This window comes from Rhincodon typus, chromosome 10 (genome assembly GCF_021869965.1).
Source record: "Rhincodon typus isolate 14 chromosome 10, sRhiTyp1.1, whole genome shotgun sequence".
Taxonomy (NCBI): Eukaryota; Metazoa; Chordata; class Chondrichthyes; order Orectolobiformes; family Rhincodontidae; genus Rhincodon; species Rhincodon typus.
This window is the reverse complement of record NC_063341.1, coordinates 6453540-6466544: the sequence shown is the minus strand read 5'-3', so window position 1 is coordinate 6466544 and position 13005 is coordinate 6453540. Positions and strand designations below refer to the sequence as shown.

General features: G+C 39.9%; 1 protein-coding gene across 1 annotated transcript in view; it reads right to left on the bottom strand.

The window, feature by feature from the left end:
• The window catches only part of LOC109913680 (ras GTPase-activating protein nGAP), a 260539-nt gene that overhangs the window by 153971 nt on the left and 93563 nt on the right, over positions 1-13005 (bottom strand). The window contains exon 3 of the mRNA XM_048602022.1: positions 8762-8888. Within this exon, the coding sequence (XP_048457979.1) occupies positions 8762-8888 (127 nt within the window). The remainder of the gene's footprint in view (positions 1-8761; positions 8889-13005) is intronic.

Sequence of the window (13005 nt, the reverse complement as noted above, 5' to 3'; positions counted from 1 at the left end):
TTTTATACATAAAACACACTGTATAAACTCAAGACAGTCTCTTTTTTTCAGTTCGTGATAACTCAGTTCTTGTGTCACTTGTATCGACATTCACAAACTGAACTAACTAACTAATAATTTGACATTAGTATATAGCAGCATCAAAGATGACAAGATCAACTAGTGCAAGAGAAGCAAGTGCCAAACAGACTGAATTAAAAATTTTCCTTGCACATCCTATTGTAAATTGGCATTTGAATGAATGTGCCAGCATTTCACCAACTGCTGTGGGCCATCTGAGACATACTCAAACAGTTAAGGTTTCAGATAAGCAAATCTCTCTCTTCCAGATACTGACTGACAAACTATGTATTTCCAGTTGCTACCTTCATCTCTTATATTGGAACTGAGGCTTATAAATGATAATAAAAGAAAAGCTAGTTAATTCATTGTGGCAAAAAGAATGCCTACAACATCAAATTAGAGGAACCTATTCTCGTTTTTGTATTGCTTTTTGGCAACCAGGTTCTGGGGCAGTGATATATCACTGTTTTCTTCTTGAAAACTTTAGGAAAGGTCTTCATAATGCGTAGCATCAGCAAATATTTTCTACATAATACTCACCTGATTGAACAGCAAACAGACATTTGCACTGAAACAGCATTAGCTTAAAAGCTAATTATCTCAAATGGTCAAAAAGCCACGAATAGACCTTCACCTCAGAGTCTCTCATTCTATCATTTTGTGAGATAAAAATAATAAAACATGAGTGCAGCAACTCAAATCATTTTCTCCTTCATAGGCAGAGACCAAGTGTGTCTCAGAACACCAAGATAGACAAGAGGAAGGTACCAATCACATGATGGAACTTGGCAACTGCAAAGGATGTTTGAGGCAAGCAGTTGGCTTCTGGTAACAAGCACTATTCTCTGGATTTGCAAGAGCAATAATGGAGAAGGGTGACTCCAGTCATTTTGGCATTGAGTCAAAACACACAGACAGATTTTATGATAGAGGCAGCTTTACATCTAAGCTCTATTCCTCAGACAGGATAGAAGACATACCTCTGACTGATACAAAAACAAAATACTGTGGATGCTGGAAATCTGAAATAAAGTTCTGAAGAAGGGTCATATCAGATTCAAAGTATTAACGGTGTTTTTCAGATGGTTCCACAGATTCTGCGAGACCTGTTGAGGTTCTCCAGCACTTCCTAATTTTTTTTCAGATATTGGTACATTTACTGGAAGATGCAACCTAACTCATGATGACAGGCACAAAATCCTTTTTCTTAATTTATATGGGCAAATCTTAATAAATCATTTATTGTCTGTTGCACAGATCCACTCCAGATCACTGTCTTACTTATTTCATTACCAAATTGTGATAATTTACGATTTGATTCTACAAATAACAGCTGGTAACTCTGGAATAATTTCTTCAGCAATTTAACTAGATCTGCTAGTTGCAAATTGAACATACAAGTATGAAATGAAAAATCTGAATTTAGCCAGAAAAAATTTCAACAGTCAAGAAATCTACAGAAATCTAGTGTGTTTGTCAGCATTCAGTTTAGGGGAGGTAGTAATGTCATTGGATTCGCCATGGAACTTAGTAATGTAAATACCATAAGTAGTGACAGTGTCAGTGGAGACACAGGTTCAAATGCCACCACGGTATTAGTGCAATTTGAAGTCAATTTCTTTGTGGTGGATATCTAGAATTTACTGTCTGGAAGGTAGGACAGTCAAAAACCCTCAATGTTTCAGAGGTATTTATATGTGCATTTGCAATGCTAAGGCATACAGGCAATGGGCCAAGGACTGATAATGAGGTTAGAATAGTTAGATGCTTGTTTTTGACTTGGCAAATTTGATGGGCCAAAGGGCCTTTTTCTGCACTGGAGATCTTTATGTCTCTATGATATTATCAAATTAAAAGCAAATCTCAATAGTGGTGACGGTGAAAATGATGATTATCATAAAACTCTACTGATTCATTAATTCGCTTCTTTTAGAGAGCTAGGTCTGGCATACACATGACTTCAGATCTACATTAACACGGTTGACTCTCAACTACCATCTGAAATGGTCTATCAAGACACTCAGTTCAAGGGCAGTCAGGGACTTTTCTGGCAATGTACACATCTCAAAGGATAAATTTAAGCAAATTTAAATAATTTTAAAAATTCACCCAAATATGACAGCAATCAGGTAGGAAAAGGAATATTTAAACAAAACTGTCTTGCAGTGCTGCTTTGGGAAATGGGAATTGAAATGAAGAAAGTGACCAGATTGTCTAAGAGTTGGCAATTTTGTGGTTTAGCTGGTGCTCAAGAAGAGGTGACTGCGTTCAGGATGAAGAAAATTGAAACCTATCTGATCCCTGCTGGCAGCAATTTTCAATGTGTGGGTGTGATTCTTGATTGATGCATAAATAATGTGGGGGGGAAATCACAAGCAATTCCTTAACAAAAATGTATTGCAACCAAAATAATGAGTTGAAATTCATATTGCACCTTTTCTGGCTCATAACATTCCAAAGTACTTTACAACTCTTAAACTCATTTGAAGTACATGGTCCATGGTCGGAAAACCCAGCAATGAATTCACAAACAGTAGTCCTAAATATAGCAGTAAAATAGTAGGCCATCCTATTTTTTGGGTTCCGGGTGAGGAATAAACATTGGTCAGGATATCATAAGAACTTCCTTGTTCTTCTTCAAATGACATTGAGCTAACTTTTGACATTCACTTCAGGGGGCAAACCCAGCAATGGTTTAACATAGGGATGGGACAAACAATAGGGGGCTGCGAATCAAATCTATCCATGCTTAAGAGTGATTTTCAATATGGGATCTGCTGACCCCCTATGGGTCTACAGTTTTGATGGACCTGCAAAATGATTTGAACAATAAGGATGAGAAACTTCAGAGGAGAGGGAAATCACAATCTGTTTTAATTGAACCAAAGTGAGCTTTAACGAATGATTACAGGAAGTAGTCCAGGATATGCCAATGATGGGATGTTGGAGACCATTTTTTTGCAGGAAATACTGTATTACTGCCCTATGACAGCAATACAGAGAACAGCACAAAACAGCATGAAAGTTATATTATGAGTAACCCTTTGATTATTTCCTGATTCCTGCTGACTTTGTTAAGCATTGGAACAGATTTAACTGAAGAATTTTAATTTGTCAATGGGTACCACATAAGTGGCAATAAGCATTTCTGTTTAATGTTTTATATTTAACTGTAAGTAAATGATTTAGTCAGAGTTATACAGCGCAGAATCAGACCCTTCAGTCCAACTTGTCCATGCTGACCAGATATCTCAAATTAATCTTGTCCCATTTGCCAGCATTTGGCTCACATCCCTCCAAAACTTTCGTATTCATGTAGCCAACCAGATGCCTTTCAAATTTTGTAATTGTACCCACCTCCACCACTTTCACTAGCAGCCTGTTCCGTATACACACCACTCTCTGCATGAAAAAGTTGCCCTTTAGGTCCCTTTTAAATCTTTCCCCTCTCACCTTAAACCCACGACCTCTAGTTTTGGGCTCCCTTACCCTGGGAAAAAAATCCTGGATATTCACCCTATCCATGCCCCTCATGATTTTATAAGCTTCTTGAAGATCACCCCTCAGCCTCCGATGCTCCAGGGAAAAAAGCCCCAGCCTATTCAGCCTTTCCCTATGTTGTTAAAAGTATATCTTCTGAAAGTTTAAAACTGTTTAAAGTTTTGTTCTACAACATTTTGCAGCAACAGTAAAATAAGCAATTTTACAGTTTTAGTTATAATATAATAACATCATTAACAATCCAGTTGCTGTTTGTGGGCTCCCACAGTGTATAATTTAGTTCCCACATTTCCTAATTACAGCTGTACAGTAGCAACAAAGCCCATGCTTGAAAAAATGCTTTGATTATTTGGTATACTCCAGCAGTTTCCAGAAGTTTATTTTAGTGGCTGTGATATTCTTCACACAGATTGTTACTCCCGTCATACTCATATTATGACAGGAACCATCACAGATCATCCTTTTCTATGAATACGCACGCAGTTCCAAACAGAGAAACCACTGGCTGATTCTCTCACCTCTCTGCCCACTCTCCCTCTCTTGAGCCTTCACTGATAGTGATTCAACAACTGTTTTCAAGTTATATTTGCTACAAAGGCCAAAGATCATACTCGGAATATGCCTGGCTTGCTCTACGCAAAGCCACATGATCTTAGCCATTCAAACACCATCACAAGAACTGTTTAGAAACAATACCGACAGTGACTGTTTCACCAGAATCACATTCAATGCCAGCTTCACTTTCTATACCACATTATGACATTTGAATTGGGTTGACACTGCTTTGCATTTTTCAAAAAAATGCCAGCAAACAAAGCCTACTTAAAACTTGTGCCTAACAGGAGGATGGCAGCATGCCTTCCTTGGGCAAGATTTTAAGTGGGTGACGGAGATATATTAAACCATCATATTGCAATCTGAATGGAGAACTGCAAGCACCCCAAATGCATATACTAGTTGGCAAGTGCAAAGGAACTTAGTTTGTGCTCTTTCAACACGATAAAACAAAATAATAAAATCACCTTAATAATAATAATAAATAGTAAAGTCGCCCTAATCCTACTAGACCATACGGCTCAGAGATAGTAAGAACTGCTGATGCTGGAGTCAGAGATAACGCCGTGTGGAACTGGAGGAACAGAGCAGGCCAGGCAGCATCAGAGGAGCAGGAAAGTTGACATTTCAGGTCAGGACCCTTTTCTGAAGGGATTTCTTCAAATTTCTGAAGAAATGTCCCAACCCAAAACATCAACTTTCCTGCTCCTCTGATGCTGCCTGGCCTGCTGTCTTAAACCATAGGGCTGCTCTCTCATTAGACAGAAACAACCGGTGGTGTTTTAAACCGAAGATCACCATGCCTCAAGCAAAAGGAACAGTTAAAAGGAAAGACCTTCATGGTAACCTCGGCCAGTGCAGGAACTGAATCCATATGACTGGCATCATTCTGCATCACATAACAGCTGTCCAGCCAACTGAGCTAACTGACCCCGAAAACAAAAGAATAGAATCAATATGCTGGAAACACTTATAGAAGGAAGAATTATGAATTTTCCAGCACAAATTAAATTCTAAACTTTCTTCCAACAAAATAATTCATGGAATTTCAAAAGTTATCATGACTCAAATGTGACTTGAATTTCAAATGCCTGCCAGTGAAGGCAGTGTTTTCCACATGACCATATAAACAAAGAACATCATGGTAAAAAACAACAAAGGCTCAAGGGGATGGTTTATTGCTTCACAAAGTATAACTCAAACTCCAAAAAGCCAAATAAGTTGAGTAAGACTTTTAAACCATTTTCATACTCTCATAATCATTCTGATTGTTTCAGTTTAGACTTCTGTGCATGTGGATCTTCCGTTAATCCTACCAATAATGAGCAAAGTCTTTCACAGATTCACTCGTACACTATACCAATGATATAGATGCACTGAATCAGAGCAGACTATCAAATGCAATGTACCAATCAATGCATTTTCCACGGAGTCATCTGGGGAGTTTTCTACAGGAGATACCAAAGACACCAAAGGGCTCAAAGACAATGGGGATCCAGTTAAGTAACGGCAATTAATTGATTTTAATCACTGTATAGCATAACTTTCACTGATTAAATTTTCCGGGAGCCACAAGTGTTAATTCACAAACAAGTACAGCCTAGCTACTTGAAGTTATTCATTTAAGTACAGTCCTGTGATCTGTATTCAAATAAGGAATTAAAATTCACCGAAACAACATTTCCACTATGAAATGCTGCAATACGTTGGAGGAAAACGCTAATACTTAGAACAAAGTATTCACAGTGGAAATTCGCACTGATGTAGAGCCAATTATTGATTTCAAAGAGAACTTAGAATAGGCAGCTGAGAGAAATATACTTGCAGAGCTTCAGGGGTGACTAAGGGTTCTTGAGGTGAAGTGGCAATACCTCTATACCTAGGCCTCCTGGCTCAGGGATGAGACCCAGCTGTTCCAGTGGTGTGTAATAACATATTATTAAACAATCTGTTCAGATATCTAAAGGGGTGGAGCACGGCATCAAGGCTGACTAGAATGTTCAATTAGATTGCAGACATGGACTGTGGCTTAATGGTCTCTAGTTGTTCAGCAATGTCTTTACATGAAGGGTAAAAGGGAAACTACAGCCTGACTGTGATCATCATAAGTTGCTCACATCAAATGATCTAATCATTGTAGATAAGACCAGCAACACAATTTAGCATTATCAGAAGCCAATATTAATACTTTTCTATGACACTGCAGATATGAATTGAATCTGTACATTGTGGAATAAAAAATCCACATAATGAGTGGGGTGGAGTGAGGTAATGGGGATATGGGTACGCTTGAACAATTTCCAAACTGAGGAGTTTACATCTTCAAAAAGAAGTCATCCAATGACAGCTTTCATCAATTTTTCTTCCTTATCAAAAAGTGATCATGAGGTATTTCCCATGTCAATTTGAGGCACAAAATAGTTCATGTTAATTTATGTTGTGGGTCATGTACACAAGATCGAATTCCAATTTAAACAAATCAGTGCCAAGATTGGAGTAGGACTGATAGTCTTCAATATGTGATCTGAATAATGTTCCCAACAAAATTTAGGCATTGGGGTCCCAATCTTCGTTGTGCAACCAGGGACGTGGCAAGCAAAGGCAATGCATTTTCTTGCAGTAAACAGAAACTGATGCAAGATCGCAACATTCTGGAATGTCAACAGTAACTTTACAGATTAGCACTGTTACAGTCTTGAGTGTAGGCTACTTGCCAAACTCTGGCCAGAATGCATGGTAAAGAAGCACGTCTTTGTTTGAATTTTTCAGACCGCTTAAATGTCACTTGTAGGAGCGAAATGTATCCATTCTAGTATCAAAACACCACCTGATTTGATAGATCTCATGTCTAAAAAATAGCAACAGTTCTTAGCTAAATTTACTTCTCAAAAATAAACCTTCTTCCTTACAAAGTGTAATCTTGTGTCCATGTGGCCAACATCCCAAAAAAAGGACAACTGAAAGAAATGCATGACTGTCAGTACAATGTGAAATACACTTGAAAATTTCCATCAAAATAAAACCAAAGCAATGTAATACTTATACAGCTAGCCGCAGGTATAGTTTCATTACACTGTAGGATAAAGCAGTTTTCTATATGGCACAGGTAAAGAAGGTTATGTGCCACCTAGCTGGATTTTTAACTGAAATGACATGATAACTGTCCTTTCAACTGCAGCCATACTGAACATATAGTTATTAGGAAAATGGAAAATAAAATCATTCAGCTTTGAGATAACCCAACTGAAATTTGGTTGTGACAAAGAGGCTCAAGATCACAGAGTTCGTGGAGTTACAACTCACTCTACATTTCACTTCACCAACTAAAAGACAGTACTGAAAGACAGACAGTCCCACAGTTTTTGAGAAGATTTGTGGCTCGGGTTGTTGATAAGGCTGTAGGCATGCTAATCGAGCCAATGGGTTTGGTTGCAAATGTTTCATCACCCTACTAGGTAACATCGTCAGCGCGCCTCCGCTGAAGCATCGGTGTTCTGACCTGCTTGTTATTTATATGCCTTAGTTTGTTGGGGTGTTTGGCATCACTTCCGGTTCTGTTTCACAGTGGTTTGTACACAGGGTTTAATTCAATGTGTTTGTTGATAGAGTTCTGGTTAGAGTACCAGGCCTCCAGGAATTTGCTGCTGCGTCTCTCTTGCGCGAATATTGATGTGCTGTCCCAGCCGAATTCATGTCCGTCGTTGTCCATGTGTAGGGAGACAAGTAAGAATTGGTCGTGTCTCTTGGTGACTAGTTGTGTTTGCGTATCTGTACTGTCAGTTTTCTTCCGGTTTGGCCTACGTACTGCTTCTCACAGTCCTTGCATGGTATTTTGTATATTATTACCAGTTTTGCTGGTTTTGGTTATGGGATCCTTTATGTTCGTCAGTAGTTGTCGTAGGGTGGTTGTTGGTTTGTGGACTATCCTAATACATAGGAGTCTGAGTAGTCTTGTGGTCATCTCTGATATGTCCTTGATGTATGGTAGGGTGATTAATGAGTCTGGTCGTGTTATGTCTTCCTGTTGCAGTCTGTCTCGGAGGTAACGGCAGATTGTGCTTTTGAAGACTCCATACAGGTGCTCCTGTTCTGCTTTGTGTAGTTCTGGAGGCATATAAACAACAAGTGGGACAGAACACCAATGCTTCACCAGAGGCGCACTGACGATGTTACCTGGCAGGGTAATGAAACGTTTGCAACCAAACCCACTGGCTTGGCGAGCATATCTACAATCTCAAAATGAACTTCATCTGAGACGCGAGCTACTGTGTATCACACACCAACCATATCCGAGGCAGAGTTAGGGGAACCAGACCCTGTGGTAAAACACCCCAGGAAGAGACACAAAAAAAAGGAACCTGCCTATGTCCTCGGACTCACTGCGGGTGGGATGTAATGATTGTAATGACGGCCAGTTGGACCTCATAGAACATGAGTTCCCTGACTGTGGCTGTTAATGTGGTCCAATCAAGGAGACCTGGCTGACAGATAAAAACAGGAGTGTCAATGGTTCTTTTCACTTAGAACTGGCTCTGCGAAAGCTGGATCAGTATCAAGAACTTTCCATTGTAAATAGAGGGAGACTTGGTGACAGGATACCGGCCTCTGTGGAGTTATTTCATTCCCATGTAGATTAACTCACCCAGTTTACTGCTTCCATCCTGCTGATAGTCTGGGAACTGTCCCTCAGATGGAACACTGACGGTGCGCCGTAGCATTCGTCCTTTTGAGGACTCCATTTGCTGGTCTTGCAATATGTCAACACTCACCTGTGTGAAAATGAGAATTGGTTAACCCTAGAAACGTCAAGAAAATATTTGTATCAGATCTACGATTATTGATGATCTTGATTTTTTAAACAGTGACTCCTAATTCTTGATTCTCCCTTCTCTACATCTTTCATGTCAAGACCCCTCAGCATCTAATGTTGCAATCAAGTCATATCTTACTCTTGTAAACTCCACTAGAAACAATTCTAACCTGTGATATAGAGCATCCCAGCTATTCAAGGTGTTATTTTGGTAAATCTCTGAACTGATGCCAATGTACTTACATCCTTCCTTAAATAAGGTGACCAATAGTGAGCAAAGTTCTCCCAATGTTTTCTGACTAATGCTCTGTATAACTGAAGCATAACCTCTGTACTACTGAAACCAATTTTCCTTTTAAGTCATAACATCATCTTAGCTATCCTGAAGACTTCTCGCATCTGTATGCAAACTTTTTGTGATTCATACACGAGGAAACCCAAATGCTTCTGCATCTCAGCTCTGCAATCTCTCACCATTTACATAATACATTTCTTTTTCATTCTGCCTGCCATAATAGACAATTTCACACTTTCCCACATATTTACCCACTCACTTAACTGTATCTTTTTGTTGTCTCCTCTGTTCTCTTCATAACTTACTTCTAACCTATCATTGTGTTATCAACAAATTTGGCAACCATGCTTTCCATCCTTTCATCCAAATCATTCATTTGAATTATAAACAGTTGAGGTTCCAGCACCAATTCCTACAGCACACCACTCATTACTTCTTGTCAAACTGAAAAAGACCCATTTATACCTACTCTGCTTCCTGTGAGCCAGCCAATCTTCTATGCATACCAATACACTACCCATTGTACCATGAACTTTATTTTCAATAACCTTTGACATGGTACTTTATCAAATTTCTTCTGGAAATCCAAGTACAGTGTGTCCACTCATTCCCCTTAATCCACAGCACATGTATTGTCCTCATATGAACTCCAATAAATCAGAGAAGCATGATTTCCTTTTCAGAAAACTATGTTGACTCTGCCCATTTACCTTTAACTGATCTCAGCACCCTGCTATAACTTCTTTCATAAGAGCTTCAAATGTTATTCGTACGACGGATGTTAAGCTAACTGGCCTCCATGCTGTTTAAAGGAGTCACATTCTCTACTTTCCATCCAATGGGATCTTCCCCAAATCTAAGGAGTTTTGAGAAATGAAAACCAATGCATTAACTATCTCTCTTGCCACTTCTTTTACGACTCTAGGATGAAGTCCATCAGGACTCTGGAACACTACTAGTGCCACATGTTAATGAGAGCAGAAATAGGAGGATAGAGCAGGTGAATGCATGACACAGGGGCTGGTGCAGGAGGCAAGGATTCACATGTCTGAACCATTGGGATGGGTTTCACCTGAATTGGAAGGGGACTAATATACGTCCAGGGAGATTTGCTAGTGCTATTCAGGAGACTTTAAACCAGTAAGGTGTATGCATGCATGTGTAGTTAGAAAAGAGAAAAGGCTGAGGCTACTACAGTAGATAACCAGAGCAAGCCAAATAGTCAAAGCAGACAACAGCTTTACAGAGAACAAGGTAAGACTGATATATTTAACTGTATTTACTTCAATGCAAGAGGCCTAACAGGTAAGGCAGATGAACTTGGGGCATCGTTGAGAACATGGGGCTGGGATATCATAGCTATTACAGAAATGTGACTCAGGGATGGACAGGACTGGCAGCTTAATGTTCTGGGGTAAAGATGCTATAGGAAGGATAGAAAGGGAGGCAAGAGAGGAGGGGTTGGCGTTTTTGGTTGGGGTAACATTGCGGCTGTATTTAGTGAGGATATTCCTGAGAGATCATCTAGTGAAGTTATTTGGTCAAACTGAGAAATAGGAAAGGGATGATTATCTTGTTGGGATTGTATTACAGAGCCCGCAATAGTCCATTGAGAACCAAATGTATAAGGAGATCTCAGACATCTCTAAGAATAATAGGGTTGTAATGGTAGAGAATTTTAGTTTTCCAAATATAGCCTGGGATTGCCACAGTATTAAGGGCTTGGATAGGGAGGAATTTATTAAGTGTGTACAGGAACATCTTATTCAATATGTGAATGTACGACTATAAAAGGAGCAATACTTGACCTTCTGTTGGGAAATAAGGCAGGGCAGTGACTGAGGTGTCAGTGGGGGAGCACTTCGGGGCCAGTGGTCATAATTCTATTGGCTTGAAAATAGTTATGGAAAAGAACAGAACTGATCAAAAAGTTCATGTTCTAAATTGGAGTAATGCCAATTTTGATGGTGTTAGGAACTTTCAAAAGTTGATTGGGATAGGTTAATTGCAGGTGAAGGGATAGTTGGGAAGTGAGAGGCTTTAAAAATGAGATAACAAGAGTTCAGAGACAGTATGTTCCTGTTACTGCGAAGAGCAAGGCTGGTAGATGTTGGGACGGCTGGATGACTTAGAAATTGAGGCCCTAGTCAAGAAAAAGGAGGCATATATCAGGTGTAGAGAGCTGGGATCAAGTGACTCCCTAGAGGGGTTTAAGGGCAGTAGGAGTAAAGGTTAAGAGGGAAATCAGGAGGGCAAAAAGGGGACCTGAGATAGTTTTGGATAGTTTTGGCAAATAGAATTAAGAAGAAGCCAAAGAGATACTCTAAGTACGTTAAGGACAAAGGAATAACGAAGGAGGGAATAGAGCCAGTTAAGGATCATCATGGCTGTCTTTGCGTGGAACAACAGGTGATGGGTGAGATATTAAACAAGTATTTACTGTGGAGAAGGACATGGAAGCTGCGGAACTTGTGGAAATAAGTGGTGATGTTTTGAAAAGAGTTCTTATTAGACAGTTGGTGGTGCTGGAGGTCTTTAAAGGTAGATAAATCTCCAGGACCTGATCAGGTACTTCATAGAACTCTGTAGGAAACTAGGGAAGGGATTGTTGAACCTCTTGCTGAGATATTTGTATCATCACAGCCATGGGTGAAGTGTCAGAAGACAGGTTGGCCAATGTGGTGCCATTGCTTAAGAAAGACTGTAAGGAAAAGCCAAGGAACTAATAGGCTGGTGAGCCTTGCGTCAGTGGTGAGTAAGTTGTTGGAGGGAATTCTGAGGTATAGGATTTACATACATTTGGAAAGGCAAGGACTGATCAAGGATTGTCAACATAGCTTTGTGCATGGGAAATAGTGTCTCACCAACTGGACTGAGTCATTGAACAGTTGACAAGAAAGACTGATGAACGCAGAGCAGTAGACGTTGTCTATATGGACTTCAGCAAAGCGTTCGACAAGGTTCCACATGGTAGAATGGCTAATAAGATTAGATCATGTGGGATCCAGGGGAAGATAGCCAATCGGATACATATTTGCTTGAAGGCAGGAGGCAGAGGGTGGTGGTAAAGGGTTGCTTTTCAGACTGTAAGCCTGTGACCAATGGTGTGCTGCAAGGATTAGTGCTGGATCTGCAGCTTTTCATCATGTATATAAGTGATTTGGATGTGAATGTAGGAGGTATGGTTAGTAAGTTTGTATATGACATCAAAATTGGTGGTATCGTTGACAGTTAGGGAGGTTATCTCAGTGTACAAGGAGACGTTGATCAGATAGGCCAATGGGCTGAGAATTGGCAAATGAAGTTTAATTTTGATAAATGTGAGGTGTTGCATTTTTGAACCAGGGCAGGACTTATACGAATAATGGTGGGGCCCTGGGGAGTGTTGACAAACAAAGAGACCTAGGGGCACAGGTGCACAGTTCCTTGAAAATGGAGTCACAGGTAGACAAGGTGGTGGAGAAGACGTTTGGTGTGCTTGCCTTGACTGGTCAGAACATCGAGTATAGGAGTTGGGATGTCATGTTGTGGCTGTATAGGACACTGGTGAGGCCACTTCTAGAATACTGCGCATAATTCTGGTCACCCTTCTATATGAAGGATGATGACAGAATGTAGAAAAGATTTACAAGGATGTTGCCAGGACTAGAGAGTTTGAATTATAGGGAAAGATTAAACAGGCTGGGTCTTTTCTCCCCAGAGTGTCAGAGGCTGAAGGGTGGCCTTATAGAGATTTATAAAATCATGATGGGCGTAGATAGGATGAATAGCCAAGGTCTTT